Source organism: Heteronotia binoei, chromosome 3 (assembly GCF_032191835.1).
Source record: "Heteronotia binoei isolate CCM8104 ecotype False Entrance Well chromosome 3, APGP_CSIRO_Hbin_v1, whole genome shotgun sequence".
NCBI classification, from domain to species: Eukaryota; Metazoa; Chordata; class Lepidosauria; order Squamata; family Gekkonidae; genus Heteronotia; species Heteronotia binoei.
Genome location: NC_083225.1, coordinates 101,502,087 through 101,528,465, shown reverse-complemented (window position 1 = coordinate 101,528,465; position 26,379 = coordinate 101,502,087). Strand labels below are relative to the sequence as shown.

At 43.5% G+C, this 26,379-nt stretch overlaps 1 protein-coding gene across 1 annotated transcript in view; it reads right to left on the bottom strand.

Annotated features, from left to right (window-relative positions):
- The window catches only part of CRYZL1 (crystallin zeta like 1), a 75,558-nt gene that overhangs the window by 25,946 nt on the left and 23,233 nt on the right, over positions 1–26,379 (bottom strand). The window contains exons 7-8 of the mRNA XM_060234319.1: positions 23,408–23,541; positions 20,971–21,082 (exon numbers count right to left, since the gene is read on the bottom strand). Coding sequence (XP_060090302.1) covers positions 20,971–21,082; positions 23,408–23,541 — 246 coding nt within the window. The remainder of the gene's footprint in view (positions 1–20,970; positions 21,083–23,407; positions 23,542–26,379) is intronic.

Below are 26,379 nucleotides of genomic sequence, written 5' to 3'. Positions count from 1 at the left end.
AAGGTATGACAGTGGGAATAGACAGAAGTGTAATAGAAGGAGGCAGAGACAAAACAGTGCTCGGCCCACTTCCAGTCTACTTCCCATCCCAACGGTGACAGGTAGTGGGGCCAAGAGGAAACGCCCATCTCCGTCATTGGTGTTATGCAACGCCAGGTCCGTAAATAATAAGACCTCAACCCTCAGGGAGTTCCTGCTTCGGCAGGACGTGGATCTGGCTTGCGTGACCGAGACCTGGGTGCGAGATGGGGAGACAGTGGCTCTTTCCCAGATGACACCCCCCCGGGTTACTCGGTCTTTCATCAATCACAGACTAGCGGGCGGGGGGGAGGGGTGGCATTATTCATACGGGAGGGTTACTCCTTACGGGCTCTCCCGGCCCCAACGATCGAGGGTATTGAATGTGCTGGTCTAGCATGATACGTCGGAGAGGGGTTGGCGATCTGGCTGGTGTACCGTTCGCCTAACGCACCAGCCAGCGCCTTACCATCCCTGATGGAGGTGGTGGCAGGCTGGGCGTTGGAGTACCCACGGCTTATGGTCCTGGGTGATTTCAACGTCCACGCTGATGACGCGGCCTCCAATCAGGCGATGGATCTGGTGTTGTCCATGGTGACTCTGGGACTCTCTCAATTTGTCACGACACCCACGCATCAGGCTGGACACACATTAGACCTGATATTTGTGTCCGGGATTTTGGTGAATGATATCGTGGTAGAAGCGGTACCATGTTCGGATCACGTAGCCCTCAAGGCCCGTATGGAGACACCGCCTCAACCCTGTAGGGGCGGAGAGCCTATTTTGGCTCACCCGCGGAGCCTAATGGACCCGGAATGGTTCCAAATGGCCCTGCGGGATCCCTGGCGATTCCCTTGATGACCTGGTGGAGGCCTGGCAAAACCGGCTATCCAGGGCAATCAATGAGATCGCACCTCGACGTCCTTTACGCCCTCGTGTGAGGCTGGCGCCATGGTACACCTCGGAGTTACGCCAGCTGAAACAAGGGCTCAGACGACTAGAGAGGCAGTGGTGGCATACTCGTGACGAAGCGACGAGAACATCCTATAGAATGTTTATGATGTCGTATGAGATGGCAGTAAAGGCCACGAAGAAAGCTTACTTTGCAGCCATGATTGCGTCTGCAAATTCGCGCCCAGCTCAAATGCTTAGAATAATTGGAAGTCTTACTACACTGCCTCAAGGCAGACCAAATGTGAAAGAATTAAGAGATAGGCTGTGAGGTTTTTGTGAAATATTTTGCAGATAAAATCACGTCACTCCGCCAGGACCTGCCTATCACATTGAATACAGTATAGGAACTTGAGGCTTCATGCCTGTCTTCCGATTTCATTCTGGATCGCTTCGACCCACTCAGCCTGGAGGAAGTTGACGGAATTCTCTCTTCCGCACGCCCAACAACTTGTGATTTGAACCCTTGCCCCTCTTGGCTGATTAAATCTTGCCAAAGGGAGCTTAGATGTCCTTTACGGGATACCATAAATAGATCCCTCTCTGAGGGGCGCTTTCCTGAAAAAAAGTACAGCAGACTCGGCTGAATTGGCAAACTACCGACCGGTCTCTAATTTACCGTTTCTTGGTAAAATTACTGAGAGGGCAGTGGCGTTGCAGTTGCAGGGTTTTCTGGATGACGCTTCCATCCTAGACCCTTGCCAGTCCGGCTTTCACCCAGGTCATGGGACAGAGACAGTGCTGGTCGCCTTAGTAGATGACCTCCAGCGGCATCTGGATCGAGGCGGCGTGGCGGTTATGATACTACTAGATCTATCGGCCGCATTCAATACAGTCGACCATCAGCTACTGACCCGCCGCCTCGCCGACATAGGGGTTAGGGGGCTAGCCCTACAATGGCTTTACTCTTTCCTCAAGGGACAGGGACAAAGGGTGGCAATCGGGGGTGAGCTGTCCCAGAGGCACACACTAGATTGTGGGGTGCCGCAGGGAGCAGTTCTCTCCCCGATGTTATTTAACATCTATATGCACCCCCTTGCCCAGATTGCCCGGAGGTATGTGCTTGGGTGTCACCAAGAGGAAATTCTCGCCTCTGTCATTGGTGTTATGTAACGCCAGGTCCATAAATAATAAGACCGCGACCCTTAGGGAGTTTCTGCTACAGCAGAATATGGACCTGGCTTGCGTGACCGAGACCTGGGTGAGGGACGGGGAGACAGTAGCTCTCTCCCAGATGTCCCCCCCGGGATACTCGGTCTTTCACCAATCACGGATTAGCAGGCGGGGGGGAGGCGTAGCGTTACTCATACGGGAGGATTACTCCTTTCGGGCTCTCCCGGACCCAAAGATTGATGGGATTGAATGCGCCGGTCTGGCGTGGGATGTTGGAGAGGGGTTGGCAGTTTGGCTGGTGTACCGTCCGCCTAACGCACCAGCTAACGCCTTACCATCACTATGGGAGGCAGTGGCGGGCTGGGCGTTGGAGTACCCGAGGCTTATGGTCCTGGGCGACTTCAACGTCCATGCCGACGACACGGCCTCCACTCAGGCAATGGACCTAGTGTCGTCCATGGCGACACTGGGACTCTCTCAATTTGTCACGACTCCCACACACCAGGCCGGGCACACATTAGACCTGATCTTTGCATCCGGGATTTTGGTGAACGATATCGCCGTAGAAGCGGTGCCATGGTCGGATCACCTAGCCCTTAAGGCCCGTATGGGGACGCTGCCCCAACCCTGTAGGGGCGGAGAGCCTATTTTGGCTCGCCCTCGGGGCCTGATGGACCCGGAACGGTTCCAAACGGCCCTGAGGGATCCCTGGCCCACTGGCAGTTCCCTCGATGACCTGGTGGAGATCTGGCAGGGCCAGTTGTCCAGGGCTATCGACGAAATTGCACCCCAGCGTCCTCTACGCCCTCGTATGAAACTGGCTCCATGGTATACCTTGGAGCTGCGCCGGCTGAAACAAGGGCTCAGCCGACTAGAGAGGCAGTGGAGGCATACTCGGGACGAAACAACGAGAACATCCTACAGAACGTTTATGAAGTCTTATGAGATGGCAGTCAAGGCTGCAAAGAAAGATTACTTTGCAACCAAGATTGCATCTGCAAACTCGTGCCCAGCACAATTATTTAGAGTAATTGGGGATCTTATAACGCTGCCACAAGGCAAACCAAACATTAGAGAATTAGAAATAGGCTGTGAGGCATTTGCGAGATATTTTGCAGATAAAATCTCGTTGCTCCGCCAAGACCTGCCTACCACTTTGGATACAGTGAGTGAAATTGAGGCTCCGTGCCTGTCTTCGGGTTTAGTGCTGGACCACTTCGACCCGCTCAGCCTGGAGGAAGTCGACAGAATCCTCTCTGCTGCTCGCCCGACAACATGTGATCTGGACCCTTGCCCCTCTTGGCTGATTAAATCTTGCCAGGGGGAGCTTAGCTGTCCTTTACGGGACATCATAAACAGGTCCCTCTCAGAGGGGCAGTTTCCAACACCTCTGAAAGAGGCCTTGGTCCGCCCTCTCTTGAAAAAAGCCACAGCAGACCCGGCCGAATTGGCGAACTACTGGCCGGTGTCTAATTTACCGTTTTTAGGTAAAATTATTGAGAGGGCCGTGGCGTCGCAGCTTCAGAGGTTTCTGGATGACGCTTCTGTCCTAGACCCATGTCAGTCTGGCTTCCGGCCGGGCCATGGAACGGAGACAGTGTTGGTCGCCTTGGTAGATGACCTCCAACGGCAACTGGATCAAGGCAGCGTTGCGGTGCTGATGCTGTTAGATCTGTCTGCTGCATTTGATACAGTCGACCATCGGATACTGATGCGCCGCCTCGCCAACATTGGGGTTGAGGGGTCGGCCTTGCAATGGCTTTCCTCCTTTCTTCTGGGTCGGGGACAGAGGGTGGCTATCGGGAGGGAACGGTCCCGGAGGCGCACACTGGACTGTGGGGTGCCCCAGGGAGCACTGCTCTCCCGTGTTGTTCAACATCTATATGCGCCCCCTTGCCCAGATTGCCCGGCGGTTTGGGCTGCGTTGCCATCAATATGCAGATGACACCCAGCTCTATCTACTAATGGACGGCTGGCCCGACCCCGCACCAGGGAATCTCGACCGGGCCTTACAGGCTGTTGCAACATGGCTCAGGCTGAGTGGGCTGAAGTTGAACCCAGCGAAGACAGAGGTCCTTTGCGTGGGTCGCGGCGCTCTGGGAAGGGAAATAGCTCTCCCGGCCTTCGATGATGCGCTATTGAAAGCAGCGCACCAGGTAAAGAGCCTGGGTGTTTTACTGGAGCCTTCATTATCTATGGAGGCCCAGATAGCAGCCATTGCCAAGTCAGCATTCTTCCATCTGAGGCGGGCAAGGCAGTTGGCCCCTTTCCTTGAGCGCCGGGACCTCGCAACAGTGATCCACGCAACAGTCACCTCAAGACTAGACTACTGTAATGCCCTCTACTTGGGGCTACCTCTGTGCTGGACTTGGAGACTGCAGCTAGTGCAGAACACGGCGGCCAGGCTGTTGTTGGGACTCCCAAAATGGGAACATATACGGCCGGGGCTACGTGAACTGCACTGGCTGCCGATCATATACCGGGTCCAGTACAAAGTGTTGGTCATTACCTTTAAAGCCTTATATGGCCGAGGACCTGCCTACCTGAGGGACCGTCTTTCCCCATATGAACCCCAGAGAGCACTGAGGTCAGTTGAGAAAAATCTAATGACCATCCCTGGGCCAAAGGAGATTAAATACCAGAATACCAGGGCACGGGCATTTTCAATCGCGGCCCCTACCCTATGGACCCGACTCCCCGAGGAGGTGCGGGCCCTGCGGAACCTTGATCAGTTCTGCAGGGCCTGCAAGACCGCCCTTTTTAAGCTTGCACACTTGGACTGCTAAGAAGATCGGTAATTAAGGATCCGCCAATGCCGTTTGAAGACCTATACCGCTGAATAACTGTACTCATTGGATTGGTTTTAATGTTGTTAAGTTTAGTGTTTAATGTTTTATATTGTTAAATCTAAAGGCTTTTAACCACTGTATGTTTTTATAAAATGTTGTTAGCCGCCCTGAGCCTGCCGAGGTGGGGAGGGCGGGATATAAATAAAAGTATTTATTATTATTATTATTATTATTATTATTATTATTATTATTATTATTATATGCAGATGACACCCAGCTCTATCTGCTAATGGATGGCCGGCCTGACTGCGTTCCAGGGAATTTGGACCTGGCATTGCAGGCCATGGCAACTTGGCTTAGGCTAAGTGGGCTGAAGCTGAACCCGACGAAGACAGCGGTCCTTTGCGTGGGTCACGGCGCTCTAGGGAGAGAAATACCTCTCCCTGTTTTTGACGATGTGCCACTGAAAGTGGCGCACCGAATCAAGAGCTTGGGAATCCTACTGGAGCCTTCATTATCAATGGAGGCCCAGATAGCAGCCACTGCCAAGTTGGCGTTCTTCCACCTGAGGCGGGCAAGGCAGTTGGCTCCCTTCCTGGAGCGCCGGGACCTAGCAACAGTGATCCATGCAACGGTCACCTCAAGACTGGATTACTGTAATGCCCTCTACATGGGGCTGCCTCTGTGCCAAACCCGGAGGTTGCAGCTGGTGCAGAACCCGGCGGCTAGACTGTTATTGGGGCTCCGGAAGTGGGAGCACATACAGCCAGGGCTATGCGGACTGCACTGGTTGCCAGTTACTTACCGGGTTCGTTACAAAGTGCTGGTTATTACCTTTAAAGCCCTATATGGCCGAGGACCTGCCTACCTGAGTTGGGTGCCTACCTGAGTGACCGTCTTTCCCCATACGAACCCAGAGAGCACTGAGGTCAGCAGGGAAGAACTAGCTGACTATCCCCGGACCAAAGGAGGCCAAACTACAAAATACTCGCACACGGGCCTTCTCTATGGCAGCCCCACACCTATGGAACCAGCTCCCGGAAGAAGTGCAAGCCCTGCGGAACCTTGACCAGTTCTGCAGGGCCTGCAAGACCACCCTTTTCAGGATGGCCTTTGACAGCTGAGCGATTGATGTTGGGTGACTTTTGTCACCACTATCTTATGAATAGAATTAGCACCTGAATTTTTTTTGTATTATATTGGTTAAATTGGAATGTTTTAAAACTAATGTGATTTTAAACCTTTGTATAACTATATGAATATGTTGTTAGCCGCCCTGAGCCCGCTTTGGCGGGGAGGGCGGGATATAAATAAAATTTTATTATTATTATTATTTATCATTGTTTCAAACAATTTTATTAGTAACATATGATAATAAATTTCAATTTCTTACATCATTAATAATTACCTTTTTTATCTATCCCATATATAACTTTCTACCCACCCCTCCCCCCATTACTTGACCCCCGCTGGTGTTATATACTTAAAATTAAAGGTACCCTTAATTAATAAGAACCAAAATTAATATCCTCCTCCCTCTTATACTTAGTCATTATCAAAAATTGTCCAATGTCCTTTTATTTTCCACTCTTTTTCTACGTATCTTCTGAACTTTTTCCACTCCATCTTAAATACTTCTAAATCATAGTCTCTTAAGGTTCTTGTTAACTTGTCCATTTCACTACATGTCATAACATTTACAATCCAACCCCATCTCTCTGGTATTTTTTCTTGCTTCCACTATTGCGCATACAATGTCCTAGCAGCTGAGAGCAAGTACCAGATTAAAGTTCTATCTTCTTTTGGAATTTTTCCCATTTGTAATCCCAACAGAAAAGTCTCTGCAACTTTGTTAAATTCGTATCCCAAGATCTTAGAAATCTCTTGCTGAATCATCTGCCAATACTTTTTCGCTCTTTCACAAGTCCACCACATATGGTAGAAAGAACCTTCATGTTTTTTACATTTGCAACATCTATCTGGCATCTTATTGTTCATCTTTGCCAACTTTTTAGGAGTCATATATCATCTGTACATCATCTTAAAACAATTTTCTTTAATACTCTGTCATGTTGAGAGTTTCATAGAGTTCTTCCACAAATATTCCCATGTGTCCATCTGTATTTCTTCATTTACATTAATTGCCCACTTAATCATTTGAGATTTTACTACTTCATCTTCCGTAGACCATTTTAAAAGTAACTTATAGATTTTCTAAATTAATTTTTCATTATCTCCAAGCAGAACTTTTTCCATTTCTGTTTGTTCTCATCTTATTCCTTCAGTTTTAACATCGCTTTCCAACAAACTTTTTATTTGTTGCATTTGAAACCAATCATATTTATTATTCAACTCTTCAGCAGTTTTCAATTCTATTTTACCGCTTTGTATTTTTAGTAATTGATTATATGACATCCCTTTATCCTCTCCTGTCTCAGCTGTTATTCTTATTACTTCTGCTGGCACTATCCATAGTGGTTTTCTCTCATCGCCATATTTCTTGTACTTCATCCAAATATTTAGATTATTTCTTATATAATGGTGAGAAAAAAACCCATCCAACTTTTTCTTTCCATAGTACATATAAGCATGCCAGTCGAATTTATTTCCATGACCTTCCAATGTTAAACGTTTTTTATTCAACAGCGTCACCTAATCTTTTATCCACGCTAGACAAACTGCTTCATGATATAATCTTAAATCTGGTAGCTGAAATCCTCCTCTTTCTTTAGCATTTTAATCCTTGGTTTTTTCCCGGCCCATACAAATTCTGAAATCTTTCTTTGTCATTTATTAAATTGTTTACTGTCTTTCACAATCGGAATAGTTTGAAACAAATACATTATTCTCGGCAAAATGTTCATCTTAATCGCAGCTATTCTACCAAGAAATGACAAATTAAGCTTGTTCCATTTTATCATATCTTCGTCCATTTTACGCCATAACTTTTCATAATTGTTTTTAAACAATTTACTACAAAATAAAGATCAATATTCTTTATTGTTACTTTCATGCCCAAATATTTTACTTTAGGGGGTAACTTCACATCCTGTTAATCCCTGCAATTCCTTTTGTTTATTTACTTGCATATTTTTACACAAAAATTTTGACTTTTCTTTATTAACACAAAGTCCTGCCAATTCTCCAAAATCTTGTATTTTGGCTAACAAAGGTGTTACTTGCGTAGGATTTTCATTTATAAACATTATATCATCTGCAAACGCTCTATATTTATAGAAAAATCCTTTAATTCTCGTTCCTTCAATTTCTTCATCATCTTGTATTTGCAGCAATAAAATTTCAAGAGTCATTATAAACAACGATGGTGAAAGCAGACAACCTTGCCTTGTACCTTTGCTGATTGTCATTTCTTCTGTAAGATCTGCATTTATACATAACCTTGCACGTTGTTCAGCATAAATTGCTTTTATCATTCTTATAAAGTTTTTCCCCAACTTTATTTTCTATTACTTCAAACATAAAGTCCCAATTCAAATTATCAAAAGCTTTCTCTGCGTCCGCAAAGAATAATGCAACTTCCTTCTCTGGATAAGAACATAAGAACATAAGAGAAGCCATGTTGGATCAGGCCAACGGCCCATCGAGTCCAACACTCTGTGTCACACAGTGGCAAAAAATGTTATATACACACATACACTGTGGCTAATAGCCACTGATGGACCTGTGCTCCATACACTGTGGCTAATAGCCACTGATGGACCTGTGCTCCATATTTTTATCTAAACCCCTCTTGAAGGTGGCTATACTTGTGGCCGCCACCACCTCCTGTGGCAGTGAATTCCACATGTTAATCACCCTTTGGGTGAAGAAGTACTTCCTTTTATCCGTCTTAACCTGTCTGCTCAGCAATTTCATGTCTTTCATAGTATTCTACAATATTTACAACAGTTCTAATATTGTCTCTTATTTGCCTTTTAGGGAGAAAACCCGCTTGGTCTTCCTTTATAAAGTTTATTAGATATTGTTTAAGCTGTTCTGCTAAGATTCTTGTGTATATCTTATAATCATTGTTTAATAATGAGATTGGTCTATAGTTCTTTACATTAGTGACTTTCTTCCTTTGGAATCAACGAAATTACTGCTTCCTTCCATGTATTTAGTATTTTCCCATTTATTCTTATCACATTCATTAATTTTTGAAGTTTCGGTATTAATTCTTCTTTAAACGTTTTAAATTTTTTTGCCGTAAATCCATCTGGTCCAGGTGCCTTTCCAATTTTCATTGCATTAATCGCTACTTCAATTTCTATTTTTTCAATTGGATCATTCAAAACTTTTTCCATATAATAAGTTAAGGGTGCTATTTTAATCTTCTGCAAATACGCTTCCATCTTTTCCTTCTTTACTTTAACACCTTTAAATAGTTTAGCATAATATTAAAAAAAATTCTCTCTTTATTCCTTCTTCATCTACCATCTCTCTTCCATCAGCCACAATTTTATTAATAATTTTACTTTCTCTCTTTTTCTTCAATTGCCAGGCCAAATATTTTCCAGGTTTATTCGCTCCCTCGAAAGATTTGTTTTAATTTCTTCAAATTCCATTCCAATTCTTTATTTAACAGATGTCTCATTTGTGCTTGCAATATTGTAATCTCCCTTATAATTTTCTTTTTTTCCTGGCCTTTTCCTTAATTCACCTTTTTTCTTAATTTGATTTTGAATGTCCAACATCTGTTTATCTTTTGCTCTCTTGTCTTTATTATTCAATGTTATTAGTAATCCTCTCATTACTGCCTTGTAGGCATCCCATACCGTCTGAAAATCCATATCTTCTCTGTCATTTACTTGGAAGTACGCTTTGGTTTCATTTTCTAGAGATGTCACTATTTCTTTATTTTGTAGTAAATCTTCATTTAATCATCTTCTTGACTTTTTCGGCAGTTTTGTAATCCACATTATTGGGTTATGATCAGCTCCTATTTTAGGTAATATATCTATTTTCTTTGTTATAAGTCCCAAATCTTTAGTACCCCATAACATGTCAATTCTAGAGAAAGAGCTATGTCTAGCTGAAAAGAAGGTATAGTCCCGTACTTCAGGATTAAACTTCCTCCATATATCTTCCAAACTCTCCTGTTTAACCAATTAAAAAAAAAGACTTTGGCAATTTCCCTTCTTTATCATTTTTTCCCCCCAGATCTATCTATCGTGTTCTGAATTGTTCCATTAACGTCCCCCATCAATAAAATTTGCTCATAGGCCACTTCATCAAGATGTTGTGTAATATTTTTAAAGAAAATGTCTTTAGCACCATTTGGAGCATAAAATCCCAACAACAACTTTTTTTGGCATTCAAAGTAATTTCTACCACTATATACCTTCCATCTTTATCTTTAAATACCAATTTCGGGTCTAATTCTCATTTAATATAAAAGACTACACCTGTCTTCTTCTGTTCAGCCAATGTAAAAAATTCTAGTCCCAATGGTTTATTCCACAGAAATTTATAATCCTTTTGTCTAATATGCACTTATTGTAAACATACTATATTACAATTTTGTTTTTTTATCCAATGAAACGTTGCCTTTCTTTTTTGTTGTGAATTTAGTCCATTTACATTCCGAGATATCAATTTGTAATCCATTATGGTGCAAATTCTTTATTTTCTTCATAAAATCTACACAGTTCCTGGGTATTTGTGAGTGTAATCCTTTTCCCTTGAAGTTCAAAGCTCAAACCTTCAGGTACTATCTATCTGTACCTCATTCCATTGTCACGTAATTTTTCTGTCAATTTTTTATATGCCTTTCTATTAGTTAGCACTTGTCTTGGCAGTTCTTTCATAATTCTTACTCTACTGCCCCCCGCTATTAATGACTTTTCAAAGTTTTTATTCATGATCTTTCCCACCATTTCTTTTGTCATAAATCTTATGACCACATCTCTTGGCAGACTGTTCTTTTTTGCATAGAGTGAATTTACTCTATACATATAGTCATACATATTTCTATTCCCTTCAGGATCTTCCTCCAAAAATTCTGCAATTATTTTTATTATGTATTCTTTCAGGTCTGATTCTTCAGGTACACCTCTCAGATGGATCTGAGTTTCCATCAGTTTGCAGTCATGAATTGTCACTTTTTCTTGTAATTTTAACAAGGTGGAGTCATGTGTTTTCACTCTCTTTTCCACTTCTTGTACTTTCTTTGTTATTACCACAGTGTTATTTCTGAGATTCTCTATTTCTTTTTTTAATTCTTTTTTTTCAGTCCTCAATATCCTTTCTTATTTCTTTTTTAGAGGCAGTTATCATTTATTTCACCCCCTTCATTATCCTAGCTTCCATTGCATCTAATTGGGCTTGCATTTTCTCTATTGAAGCAGATCTAGCATGAGTTACCCAAAGATTGATTGGGTCAATATGTGTTCCGGTCGAGAGAAAGAGATTGAGTTTCTTGATGCTCTCAATGACTGTGCTATGGAGCAGATGGTCTCAGAACCTACCAGGGGTGGGGTGATCCTGGATTTGGTCCTAAGTAATGCCCAAGACTTGGTGAGAGATGTAAAAGTGATTGCACCGCTTGGGAGCAGTGACCATAATGTTATTGATTTCACCGTTTGTATAAATAGGGAGTTGCCCAAAAAGACCACCACAACCACATTTAAGTTTAAAAGGGGTAAATACACTGAGATGAGGAGGCATGTGAGGAGGAAACTGAAAGGAAAGGTAAATACGGACAAAACCCTTGGAGAAGCTTGGAGACTATTTAAAACTATAATCCTAGAAACTCAGATAAAATACATACCACAAGTTAGGAAAGGCACAAACAGGCATAAGAAAAGTCCTGCATGGTTAACAAACAAAGTAATGGAAGCTGTAAAAGGTAAGAAGGACTCCTTTAAGCAGTGGAAAACCAGTCCAAGTGAGATTAGTAAAAGGGAACACAGGCTGTGGCAAATCAAATGCAAGACTGTGATCAGGCAGGCAAAAAGGGACTATGAGGAGCATATTGCAAAAAACATAAAGACCAACAATAAAAATTTCTTCAAATATATTAGAAGTAGGAAACCAGCCAGGGAGGCAGTGGGGCCCTTGGATGACTATGGGGTAAAAGGATTACTGCAGGAGGATAGGGAAATGACTGAGAAGCTGAATGAATTGTTTGCCTCCGTCTTCACTGTGGAAGATGAGAACTTTTTGCCCGCCCCAGAAGCACTAATTTTGGAAGCGGTGTTGAAAGACCTGAGTCAGATTCAGGTGACAAAAGAGGAGGTCCTACAACTGATAGACAAATTAAAAACTAATAAGTCACCAGGTCCAGATGGCATACATCCGAGAGTTCTGAAAGAACTCAAAGTTGAACTTGTGGATCTTCTAACAAAAATCTTTAATCTTTCATTGAAATCTGCCTCCGTTCCTGAGGACTGGAAGGTAGCAAATGTCACCCCCATCTTTAAAAGGGGTTCCAGAGGAGATTCGGGAAATTACAGTCTGACTTCAATACCGGGAAAGTTGGGAGAAACCATTATCAAGGACAGAATGAGTAGGCACATTGATGAACACGGGTTATTGAGGAAGACTCAGCATGGGTTCTGCAAGGGAAGATCTTGCCTCACTAACCTGTTACACTTCTTTGAGGGGGTGAACAAACATGTGGACAAAGGAGACCCGATAGATGTTGTTTACCTTGACTTCCAGAAAGCTTTTGATAAAGTTCCTCATCAAGGCTCCTTAGAAAGCTTGAGAGTCATGGAGTAAAAGGACAGGTCCTCTTGTGGATCAAAAACTGGCTGAGTAATAGGAAGCAGAGAGTGAGTATAAATGGGCAGTCTTCGCAGTGGAGGACGGTAAGCAGTGGGGTGCCGCAGGGCTCGGTACTGGGTCCCATGCTCTTTAACTTGTTCATAAATGATTTAGAGTTGGGAGTGAGCAGTGAAGTGGCCAAGTTTGCGGATGATACTAAATTGTTCAGGGTGGTGAGAACCAGAGAGGATTGTGAGGCACTCCAAAGGGATCTGTTGAGGCTGGGTGAGTGGGCGTCAACGTGGCAGATACGGTTCAATGTGGCCAAGTGCAAAGTAATGCACATTGGGGCCAAGAATCCCAGCTACAAATACAAGTTGATGGGGTGTGAACTGGCAGAGACTGACCAAGAGAGAGATCTTGGGGTCGTGGTAGATAACTCACTGAAAATGTGAAGACAGTGTGCGTTTGCAATAAAAAAGGCCAACGCCATGCTGGGAATTATTGGGAAGGGAATTGAAAACAAATCAGCCAGTATCATAATGCCCCTGTATAAATCGATGGTGTGGTCTCATTTGGAGTACTGTGTGCAGTTCTGTTCGCCGCACCTCAAAAAGGATATTATAGCATTGGAGAAAGTCCAGAAAACAGCAACTACAATGATTAAAGGGCTGGAGCACTTTCCCTATGAAGAAAGGTTGAAACGCTTGGGACTCTTTAGCTTGGAGAAACGTCAACTGCGGGGTGACATGATAGAGGTTTACAAGATAATGCATGGGATGGAGAAAGTAGAGAAAGAAGTACTTTTCTCCTTTTCTCACAATACAAGAACTCGTGGGCATTCGATGAAATTGCTGAGCAGACAGGTTAAAACGGATAAAAGGAAGTACTTCTTCACCCAAAGGGTGATTAACATGTGGAATTCACTGCCACAGGAGGTGGTGGCAGCCACAAGTATAGCCACCTTCAAGAGGGGTTTAGATAAAAATATGGAGCACAGGTCCATCATTAGCCACAGTGTGTGTGTATATATAAAATTTTTTGCCACTGTGTGACACAGAGTGTTGGACTAGATGGGCCGTTGGCCTGATCCAACATGGCTTCTCTTATGTTCTTATGAGTTTGTTTCAGGTCTGACATGTAAAAAAAGATCAAACATTTGATCTCACCAAATTAAATTTGAACCATCAGGTTTGATAAAGTGAAGCTTGCCTTTTCTAATGCACCGAATTTCGCTGTCCTCTGAGCCTCCCAGGCTCAGATATTAATGTTTAAAGCTTTTATTTCTCCCAAAATGGCAGTCGCAACTTTTGCTTCACTTTAAAAAAAAAATTCTTTTTTCCCTTTTACCAGTTCAAGTCTTCTTATCTACTGTTCAACAGTAGTAATTTTTAATTGCCAAATCTGTTAACACCAATTTTTAATGTCCCAATCACTTTAAAAACTATGTTAAAACTTAGTCCTCCCAACAACAATGGCCACCGATGTTTCTCTCTGGTATTATAATCCTAGGCTGTTTACTTCATTGACTTCCTTCTTTTTCCTCCAATACTTCCTGCTTTTCTTGCCTTCAAATCTCGTTTCACTGATAGAGAAATCTCACAATATCTGACGTATTTCCTGTGTTGACTGTGAACGCTGCAGATCTGTAACGATGGAGCTGCCTCCTCAACCACAGATAGACTAAACAATAAATTCCTTTCTTCTTTTAACACTGTCTTTTAAGTTTACGAAGTTCAAATTTAGCCCCTTATCTTCTTCTCCTTTCAGGCTTTCAGTATTTCCAACTCCCACCTTTTACTTTTGTTTTGTTTAACTTTAATTAGTCCTGGAATGAAGAGAGAGCAATCAGTACCTTTTTTCTGTAGTTTATCCAAATCAACACCAGTCCTTTGTAGATTAGATGTTTAAAATTGTAAAAGAAGGTTTGGATCCTATTGAGCTTTTGCCAAATTGATGACTCTGGAAACTTCTGCAGACGATGAATATACAACATCTCTCTGGAAATCCCTCAAAGGAGCCCCCCCGGGACTCCCTTTCAGCCTAGGTAAGTCTCCTCAAAGTATCTGTGCGTATCTTGGACCATTCTCTAGCTGAGAAATGTAGGCAGAAGGCATTAATTTGCCTTTTACTACCCTGAACAGAAGTGCTAGCCTGCCCCCGTTAGGGAAAGCAACACAGGTCGCCATTTTTTCAACCCCGGAAGTCATCTAGAATTTGGAGTATTTCTGTGCATCCTGGCTCAGACTGAGTTGGTTGAAGCTGAATCCAATGAAGACGGAGGTTCTCTATCTGAGCCGGGGTGGCCCAGGAAGGGAGATCCCTTTGCCAGCTCTTGATGGGGTGCCACTGATACCGGCCCCTAAGCTCAAGAGCTTGGGAGTGCTTCTGGAGTCCTCTCTGACAGTGGAGGCCCAGGTTGCAGCCACTACCAAATCCACCTTTTTCCATCTTTGGCGGACTCGGCCATTGGCCCCTTTCCTGGAACATGACGACTTAGCAATGGTGATCCACACTACGGTCACCTCTAGAATAGATCACTGTTATGCTCTCTACATGGCTACCCTTGACCCTGACTCAGAAACAACAGCTAGTGCAGAACACTACAGCGTGGCCTATATGATCAGGGACCTGCCTATCTACGGGACCGCCTTTCTCTGCATGTTCTCCAGAGAGCACTGCATTCAGGGTCACAACATCTATTGGCTATCCCCAGGCCAAGGGAGGCCAGGCTGTGTTCCACACGGGCCAGGGTCTTCTCAGTGGCAGCATCAGAAATGTGGAATGCCCTCCCAGAGGTCATAAGGGTCTTGCGGGATCTCTCTCAATTATGCAGGGCCTGCAAAACTGGATTATTTCAACAGGCCTTTAACACCTAAACCGGGAGAGGACTGCCACCCTACACTGCTGAGCAATTACGATCGTTGTAGGATCACTGCTAGAAAAGGAAGATCCCACCTATACCGAAGTTGAACAGCGCCATAAAATGTTTTAATTGTATTTAATTGTTTTTAAACTGTAATTATAGATGTTTGAACTGATTGTTAGCCGCCCTGAATCCGCTTGCGGAGTGAGCAAAATAGAAGTCTAAAGTAATAAATAATAAATAAATTGCCCATCAATTTCAAAGGTATCGGCCAAAACTATTGACCTGGTGTGTAGGAGCTGTAAAATTCTTAGCCATATTTTTCATGAGACTATTGAGAGCCCCATGGCGCAGAGCCAATGCTAGGATGTCCTCTACTAAGCCAGTTTGCATCGAGCATGACTCATCAGCTTCTTTGATTCCTTCATGAGGTACTGCATGAAGGTGGAGGTGATGCTCTCACATCTTCCTGCCCCAGCACTCCTCTTTGCTATCCTCTGATTCTACCCATTCCCAAGACCATTTGCAGGATTTGGGAGCAGGAGGCCAAGGTCGTACTGGTGGCCCCTAGCTGGGCTTGTCATCCTTGGCGATTACAGAGATCTTTTCTCCTGTTCCTTCCAATGCTTCATCAAAGCCTGATCTGGCACCTCCAGCCAGACCTGCTCTGTTTTCCTGCTGGAGATTGAGAGCAAAATGTTCTCAGATTTAGGTTATATTTCTAGGGTAAGAGACACTATCCTTTCCTCACATTCACAACACTATCTGCACAGCCTTTGTGAGATGGTACAAACAAAAACAGATTTAACTGTTGCACCTTTCACTGTTTTTCTGTGTTAGTCTTTATTCAGGATGCTCTGTTGTCAGGGCTGAAGTCCTGCACTATCCGCAGACAGATTGCAGCCCTTACCACAGTGCTACCTATATACAGAGGGTACAAGCTGACCATACATAATCACGTCCTGTGTTTTCCTGCAAAGTGCTACAATCTAGGCTCCCTCTCTGGTACATCTCTGTCCTATCTTCTGCCCTCGCAAGGTCTCCCTTTGAGCCTTTCAGGAAAGTTGTAGTGGGTACATATGAAGATTGTCTTCTTAACTGTTGTAACCTCAGCTAACAGAGTCTCAGAGATAAGTGCCTTATCTGTAAAATCAAACCTTTGCAACCTTCACATAGATAGGGTATTGCTCAGGACTGATCCAACATTTTTGCCTAAGTTTTTTTTGAATTTTCACAGATCACAGAATCAGAGTTGGAAGGGACCTCCAGGGTCATCGAGTCTAACCTCCTGCACAATGCAGGAAACTCACAAATAACTCCCTCTAAATTCACAAGATCTTCATTGCTGTCAGATGGCCATCTAGCCTCTGTTTAAAAACCTCCAAGGAAGGAGAGCCCACCACCTCCCGAGGGAGATCACAAGAGATCTGTCTTCCCACATTTTGCCCACAGTCCAAGCATCCTGAGGAATTCATATGGCATACTTTGGACATATGTAGAACACTCAATGTCTAGATTTCAAGGACAGAGTCCATCAGGAAAACTGACAGCTGCTTCAGCAACGTATTACCCTCTAGGTTTGGAGGTTGAATGTCAAAGGCTTCCATTAGCTTAGTTCTCAAAGCTTGTAATATTGCAGCCTACAAGGCTTCTGGCCTGGAGACACCTACCAGAATTATGGTACATTCCTTGTGTAGTTCGTCCACCAACACAGCCCTTCTTAATAGAGCACTGGCAGAAGAAGCTTGTAAAGCTATTACATGTTTTTTCATTTCCACTTTGCCATTACAGGGGTGGGGTGAAGCTGAGAGCCAGTTATACTTTATATGTTAAAGCCATCCACGCAAGGTATTTACTCTATTAAACACTTTATTTTCTGATAAATAAACCTTTTTTGTTCATCTCCATCTGTGTCTTGTCTGTCTAGTCAAATACTTTGGAAATACTGAAATCCATTTACCTCACAAATAAGTACAGCCTTGGTCTAGCAGGTTCCCAAATGAGAACTTTAGGGAACATATAGCTTGCACACTACCAATTCTTTAATCAAAACTTGAGTCCCCTCTTTTATTTGACTATAGGCTTTCAGCAGCTTTTAATTTCAGTTAAATTGTTTATTTTATTATTTCACACACATTAAACCTCTTTTATTGAGGAAGGTGAGATAATGTGGGAGAGAGGCAATTGTTTCAGCCTGTACCATTTAAATTTGGTTTTATTGCTTATGTAATATTATTTGCAAAATCCGACAAAGACGGAGGTTCTCTACCTGGGTCGGGGCGGTCCGGGGAGAGAGATCCAGCTGCCGGCCCTTGACGGGGTGCCACTAATACCGGTCCCCAAGGTCAAGAGCTTAGGCGTGCTCCTTGAGTCCTCCCTTACAATGGAGGCTCAGGTGGCAGCCACTGTTAGATCTGCCTTTTTCCATCTTCGGCAAGCACGGCAGCTGGCCCCTTACCTGGACCGCAGCGACCTAGCGACGGTAATCCATGCTACGGTCACCTCAAGAATAGATCACTGTAATGCTCTCTACATGGGGCTACCCCTGATGCTAACCCGGAGACTACAACTAGTGCAGAACGCTGCGGCACGGCTGTTAATGGGGCTACCACGACGGGAGTACATTCGGCCAGTGCTGAGAGAGCTGCACTGGTTGCCTGTTGTGTTCCGAGTTCGCTTCAAGGTGTTGGTATTAACCTTTAAAGCCCTTTATGGTCAGGGACCTGCCTATCTACGGGACCGCCTTTCCCCATATATCCCCCAGAGAGCACTGCGATCAGGGACAAAAAATCTGCTGTCTGCCCCTGGCCCAAAAGAAGCCAGGCTATGCGCAACAAGATCTAGGGCCTTCTCGGTGGCAGCACCAGAACTCTGGAACACCCTCCCAGAAGCTATAAGGGCCCTGCGGGATTTGTCGGCGTTCCGCAGGGCCTGTAAGACCGAACTGTTTAGACAGGCTTTTCTGGTTGACTGAAAATGGGCTGCCACCGGACATCCTACAGAAGCTGGTGGTCATAGTCAGAACCCAATACCGCCAGACTGGATTGAGATAGCGTAATAGTTTTAAACTGATAAATGTATTATGGTTTTATATGTTTTATGGAATTGATTGTTTTTATGATACTGTAAGCCGCCCTGAGTCCGCTTGCGGAGAGGGCGGGATATAAATGTAAAGTAATAAATAAATAAATAAATAAAATATACCCTGCCCCCATGGTCCCCCAATGACAACACTGGAGCTGCTAGTTAGATAGTTACTTGCTATTGTTTTATGGTCAAACTAAATGATACACTTTATGGGTTCGGGTTCCCTGGACCAACTTGTTCCCCTCAGTTACACAGCAACTTCAGGGAGTAACTTTAAAAGAAAAAAGAAGAGCCTAAACAGGCTTGGAACAGCTCTCTCCACCCAGCCATTTTCCCATGCAAAAACCTTGCTGGGGAAGGGAATTATTTAGTTCACCAGTTTTGTTGTTCCATGTGACATTTCTGTGCTGCTGCTGAGATCTCAGTCAAGCTTCAAGTGCAAACTTGCTATAATTCCTGCCTGTCTGCTATCTGCTTGGCATTCTTGGTTAATTATTCTCTCCCACTGAGGTCCAATTGCTGCAGCCACTTTCTTCCAATGAAATCTAAAGCACCACCATACCTAGGATTAGGATAAGTTATTCAGCTTCCCCAAGCACCCTCCTTCTTTGCCACACAGCAGCATCCAAGATGAGGTGCAAAGAAAGCCCAGCTTGACCTGTCAGTATCATCTTACCAAAGATGGGCAGTTTTCAATTTTAAAAAATTTGTAAGGTCAGCTCTGGATATCTCCTAGGTAGGGAATTTGTTATTTCAACTTGTCTGAGTTTGACAGCCCTCTAAAATTATAAAGTAAATAACATAATATTATTGATTTGGCTGTTCTCTTAGGCTAACAGGAACTTCTTAAACCTCACATGAAACATTTAATCTGGGTCACTGTGTACCATGATTAAAATTCACTGTGCCTACAAACCATCAGAAGATATTCTTTGCCATGCTATATAAGGCTTGGCTATGTTATAGTTATTCTATAATTTTGTTCTAGTCCAAAGTCCAACCGTTCATACCTAAATTTCCTGTGAAAACAATTTCTGGTTCAGAGTGTAGTTTGTCTGGCTAGGGAAGCGTCATTAACTAGCAACTACCAGTTCAGTTCAGTTCTTTTTTCCCCTTGCATCCTTTCTCACACTTTTACAAAAGCAAGAGGATCAGCTCTCATCTCACACTAGATGCCATAGTTGTAATATATAGCAACATACAGCACAGAAGCTGTCCTAGGAGATGACTGCCATTCACTTTATATGAAGTTTGCAAAACACAGTTTCAGAATGAAGGGACAAAATGAGGAACTGTAGAGCCTTATGAAGATGGGCTACTCTAAAGGGGGTGAGTGAGGCATTCATTCATTAGTTTCAAGGAAATGCTAAAAAAGATAAGCCTTTAAAATGGGAAGTGTGCTAGGAAAAAAATAAACAAAAAAGGAGAGACAACTGGATCCTCTAAAAAAATGACATTAATACAACAAGGGAAGTCTTTGGGAGATTGAGAAATTTTGCAGCTGTTTCATCTGTGAAATTTCTTAATTATGCCATAATCCATCTGTGCAATTTCCCCCCTGAATTCTGTTTTACCTTCTTCTTTTAGCAGAACAGGAATAATAATAAAGGAAATATTATGACATATGAGCCCCCACAGGTCAGCAGTGACTAGTTAGTGTGCCATTCAGCAGAACAGCAAACATTATAAAACTGGTGCAGTTGCACTTTTTTTTAGATGGCTGACAGCAAAAAAAAGTAAGCTACCAATAAATTAAAAGGCTACAAAGAAAAGAAAGCTGCTTGCATTTTACAAATATATATTGCTGATTACTGTAATAAGAGGATGAACACAACAATGCTGAGCTCAAGTATGGCATGTTTTGTCTTTTATTAAAGAGTGTTTTATAAACTGAACATATGTACAACTGGAATAAATGCTTATGACAGGGACTTATGTGAGTTTTATAAAAATCCTATAGCTTTTGCTTACACAATTCGTGACATACACTAAACTGAATGCATCTCAGGAGGCATGCATTGTGGCCTGCCAGTGGTTTGTGGTTTGTGGCCTGCCATTTTCTTGTCAGATCCAAGAAAGGTCTAAAGACCTTTGTGGAGCAATCCTAAGCAAGTGTTCTTAGAAGTAAGTCTCATTTTATTTAATAGGCTTTCCTCCTAGGAAAATGCAGACAGGATTGCAGCTGTATTGAACCTCAGACAGGCAACCATGCTGGTTGATTTCAAGTTGGCTTAGCAGGTCACAACTTTGTACAGGTCTGTGTAGCCCAATTGCCACCTTCTCCTACATAAAGTAGAAGAAATATTAACAGAAATTGTTGTCAAAGTCAAAAGTTTTACCTAGTGAGATTTCACTCAGATTTCACTTTTGAAAATCTAAAAAATGTATTTCAGTTTAGCTATCTTGTACTCTTGACTAGTATCAAACAACATGACTTACCCAAAGAAGGCATAAACCTCTCAAGATATTTTTTGTCTTCAAGACTGTACACAGTAGAAATGACCTTGGCTCCTCTATGTTGTGCTAACTGAATAGCTATTGTACCAAATGGCTGCAGGATGGAAAACAATTTTTCTTAAAAAAGCAGTCACATCGAGTATGTACACACACTGTCTGGGTCTATGCCCCATTTGACCCTCCCCGCAGCAAGAAGTGGATGGTGGAGAACTTATCTAGGCAAGTAGGAAGAAAAACAGTAACAGGCCAGTGGGTGGGAACATGGAGGAAGCAGGAGGCGGCAGCTGTAGCTGTGCGGCTACACTAGAGGCATTAGCTGATGACTTCATTGTCTGGCTTGCTGAACCCAGTCAGTGAGGCAGTGGCTGGGGGGAGGCAAGGGCCCCAACCCCCTTGGCAGTAGCAGCACCACTGCAAGCAGGAAAAAAGATGAGGAAACTAAACCACAGGATTACTAGGTCCAACTCAGGAAATATCTGGGGACTTTGGGGGTGGAGCCAGGAGACTCTTCCATTTCCTAAATAAATTTCCTCATCCTCTTTTTTTTGCCTATCCTAGCAGCTGCACTTTCATTAAATGAAAGTAAAATTTGTCATATCCCTACAAGTTCTCTTGTCAGGCTTTGGAAGCAATTCCAAGTATGGCTTTTTTAAGGGACATGCATGAACACTCAAAAAGCAGCCAAAATAAACACAGTTTTTTGTGTGTGCATGTCCCTTTTGTATAATCTCACTGGGAGCTCCTCAATGCAACATTCTGCTGTATTTCAACCAGCTTCTTCAAACACAGGAAAACAAATGGAGAACAGCCTAGGGGGTGGAGTTTTCCTCCCTCTCATAATTGGGTTTAACTCTTTACTATCCATTTAACTGTAGCAACAATTTCTGAAGCAAATCCAAACAAACAGAGGGACTGTGCTAGTTCCTCTGCTTTTCTCATAGGCTGATTCACAGTGACATGACTCTGCCTGCTCACCCTGCCCCCCTGCAACTTTTCTTGGCTGACTTAAATGCACACACACATTTGGAAACACAAAGAGTTGCAGGCGTCTCCTAACCCTGCCAAGATCTAAAGCAGGGGTGGCCAATGGTAGCTCTCCAGATGTTTTTGCCTACAACTTCCATCAGCCCCAGCCAGCATGGCCAATTGCTGAGGCTGATGGGAGTTGTAGGCAAAAATCGTCTGGAGAGCTACCATTGGTCACCCCTGATCTAAAGGCACACAGAGGCTGTTGGGGTGAGGGCTTCCCCCCACTGGCCAGCTGACTGCCAGCAGTAGGGTTGCCAAGTTCCTCTGCTGTAGCAGCAGGGGACTTCTCACACACACTGTGGCGCGATGATGTCACCCAGACATCATCATGCCAGGCATGTCGCACGAGGGGATGCTCTAGGAATCACAGTAAAACTCTGTGGTACCATAGAGCTTCACTGTGATTTCTAGAGTGTCCCTCATGTGACATGCCTGGTGCGATGATGTCACTACTGGGTGATGTCACTACGCTGTGCAGTGACAGGGATCTTCGAGGGTGGGGATCCCCCTGGTGACCTCCTCCCTGCTAGCAGGTTGGGGTCCCCCAAACTGGGGGATCCCCCACCCCCAGTGGGAGCTTGGCAGCCCTAGCCAGCAGGAAGGAGCCTACAAAACCAGGGGATCCCCCACCCAGACCTGGGGACTGGCAAGCTTATTAACCCACCACATGGGCTCAAGGGAATGAGAGCCTGCAGGTAGGCCAAACCCAGAGGAAAGACAAGGAACAGTGTCTTCTAGCCCTAAGCAACAGGAAGAAGTGGAGGGGGTTTGGCAGTCTGGACAGCAGGTTAACTGACTATCATCAATTCCAGAGGAAGCTGGAGATAGGGCTGGACTGGGCCCAGAAAAGGGGTGGGTAGGGCTTAGGGTCAGATAAAAGGGAGGCTTCCAGGCCAGGCTGGGGAGGAAGAAGGCTGAGCATGTGACCCAGGAGAAAGAGTGAGTGGGTCAGTTATGGGTTTGGAGAGGCACAGCCAGATGATTGGTAATGTACTTGGACTTCTTTCTGGGAAGTTCAAACCAAACCAGGTTGAGAAAGAATGTATTGAGAGCAGGGAAACCTGTAAAGTGGATAACTGGAGAATGATTTTGTATGGATATTCCAAAATACTCATTATAGTTTGGAAGCTAAGGTGGACGAAAATATTAATCTATATGGATTAATAAACCTAATAAACCATGGATTATGGGGAGGGATCCCAGTAACAGTGATTTATTAAAAATTTCCTCCCTTTTTGGCATCCCTGGATGAAAAATAAATAAGGTTTCATGGGATTCCACACACCCATTCTAGCAAGACAAATGTACACTGAATGAGCATTTAACAAAAATAACTGTTTCCTAAGCAGTTTTCATGGCATTTCATTAAAACAGTATATCTGTTACCTACACTTGCTCCATCCATTATAAGCACAGTTTTTTCAGGAGAGATGTAGGCGAGGTAGTGTAGAGCTGTGTATGCACGAACACCATCACGTATAGTCCCGACTGCTTTTGGCCAGGAGACCTTTTCAGGTTTATTAACTGTTTCATAAGGGAAAATGAGGACAAAAAGAGTTGGTTTTTATACCCTGCTTTTCTCTATCCTAAGAAGTCTCAATTGGCATACAATAGCCTTCACTTTCTCTCTCCACAGCAGTCCCCTTGTGAAGTCAGGTGGGACTGAGAAAGTTCTGAGTGAACTGTGACTGGTCCAAGGTTGCCCAGCAGGTTTCATATGCAGGAGCAGGGTTCTCCAGATTAGAGTTTGCCTCTCTTAACCACTACACCATGCTGGAAAGAGTAACATACATATTGGAACAAGTTTAAAACCAACCTTTAAGCTTGCTTTACCTGTTTGCTATTATCCATTTTGGCATACATGTTTAATTTGCTGTTTCTAAAAGAACATTATCTTGTCTATTAGTAAAAAATAATATTGGTGAGTGGTCCAGTGATGCCTTTCAAGAGTAAACTAAATAAAACATTTTGCAAATTTGCCAGCTTTCTTTAAGGTGGCAACTTTTTTAGCTAGGGTTGCCAAGTCCAATTAAAGAAAAATCTGGGGACTTTGGGGGTGGAGCCAGGAGACATTGGGGTGGAGCCAAGAACAAGGATGTGACAAGCATAATTGAACTCCAAGGGAGTTCTGGCCATCACATTTAAAGGGACAGCACACCTTTTAAAATTCCTTTCTTCCATAGGAAATAATGAAGTATAGGGGCACCATCTTTTGGGGCTCATAGAATTGGACCCTCTGGTCCAATCGTTTTGAAACTTGGGGGTATTTTGGGGAGAGGCACTAGATGTTATACTAAAAATTTGGTGCCTCTACCTCAAAAAATAGCCCCCCCAGAGCCCCCAATACCAATGGATGAATTCCCTATTATTCCCTATGGGAATCGTTCTCCATAGGGAATAATAGAATGCCCAGTAGACATTTCCCTCCCCCCCCACGCTTTCTAAAAGGGGGGAGGGCCTCCAAACCAGGGAATCCCCTGCCCCCTCCCTCTCACACACACACACACACACTTACCAGATCTTCTTCTGGAGAACTCTTGCTGTGAAAGTGAAAGCAAAAGAAAGGGCGGGGCTGTTCTCCCAAGCCCTTCCTGCTCCCTGCCCAGCCTTAAAGGGGCAGACATTTTACAAACGGCTCAGGAGCTCTATAATGAAGCCTACAGGTATGTTCTCCCCCTCCCTCCACCCCCCACCCCCCGCTTCCCACTTCTTGAAGACCGGGAGATGAGGCTGCAAACCCAGGGGACTCCCGCCAGAGCGGGAGGGTTGGGAAGCCTATTTTTAGCAGATATGTATGTTTGATAGCAAATGTTATTTTGCAGCATTTTTTAAAAAGTGCAATAACTGATTTTATAATCAAAAGGAGAAACCAGGATTTGGCAAACTAAGTACTGTAGTTTGTAAAGTAGTTGTAAGAGCTCCATGGCACAAAGTGGTAAGAAGCAGTACTGCATCCAAACTCTGATCACGACCTGTGTTTGATCCCAGTGGAAGCTGGGTTCAGGTATCCGGTTCAAGGTTGACTCAGCCTTCCATCCTTCTGAGGTTGGTAAAATGAATACCCAGCTTGCTTGGGAGTAAAATGTAGATGACTGGGGAAGGCCATGAGTTGTATAATTGTTTCATTATATATTACAATGTAATAATAGAAATAAAGTGCAGAATTGTATCATCCCGAAACATTGCTCCCCCCCTCCCGGTCCATAGAAAAATTCTCTTCCATGAAACCACTCCCTGGTGCCAAAAAGGTTGGGGACCATGGCTTTAAAGTAGTTCTTAAGAGGAAAAAAAGTAAGTATTTATAATCAAACAGCTTCTTTGACAACTATGACAGAGTTCAAGGCTCTTTATGTTAGAGTTCACTGTATGTTAAGATACTGTGTCGCATAGCGTAATATGCCTTTGAATAATGGTAATCCCAAGACAAGTCTCACTGAGGTTTGGCAGCAATTATTCCACACCAACTAAAGATTTGATGTAATATACATATTGGAACATACATGGAGAACATACATGGGGAAATCTGATCCTGATTAAATGAAACCTAGGCTACCTAAATGTCAACTTTTGTTACTAAACAAAAAACAAAACAAAACAAAATACTGTGCTAGTAGAATGGGGGCAAGAAGATATACCCAGTGTCCATAGTATTCAAAATATCAATGAAAAAGTACTTAGCTTGAGACTTCTAACATTATGATGAATGCCTGTTTCCTTTCCACAATCATTGGTGCAGTGGTGTAGTGCAGACAGTTAACTTGGGCACTCTTAACTCTAAACCAAGCCTGATTGTGTTTGTTGGGTGAGGACCAAATTTGTGCTGGCAAGTATTACACAGGCTTGTCTTTCCTGGAATACTTTGAATAAATAGTGCTTTCTTCATCCAATCTTCCATTCTCCTCCCTTCCTTCTCTCTGCCGCTTCAGGTTTCATAATAATAAAAATCCTACTGTACAATTCCATGCAGAGTTACTCCCATCTTAAATCCACTGAAATCTGCTCTGCATAGTATTACACTGCAAATTACTGGAAAACCTATATCTTGATAACAAAGCAATGTCAATACATTGAGGCAAATTGATTTCCATAGGGCCTAGAGCACATATAAGTATGTGTATAATTAATCCCAACCGTGTTCTCTAATCATTTATTAAAGACCACACAACAGAGTTTCGAACTATTACACCATCCACTAGGGCAGAATTAAATTGGGGTGTGTTGGTGGCAGACTTTTAAAGCAACATTTCAGCTTCCCAGGGTTTTGATATCTGGCAGAAATTTCTATGGATTTTAAAGGTGGATGTAAAAAGACTCTCATTCAAATGGCCTCCTTAAGGATGCACTTAGTTTCCATTCTGAACA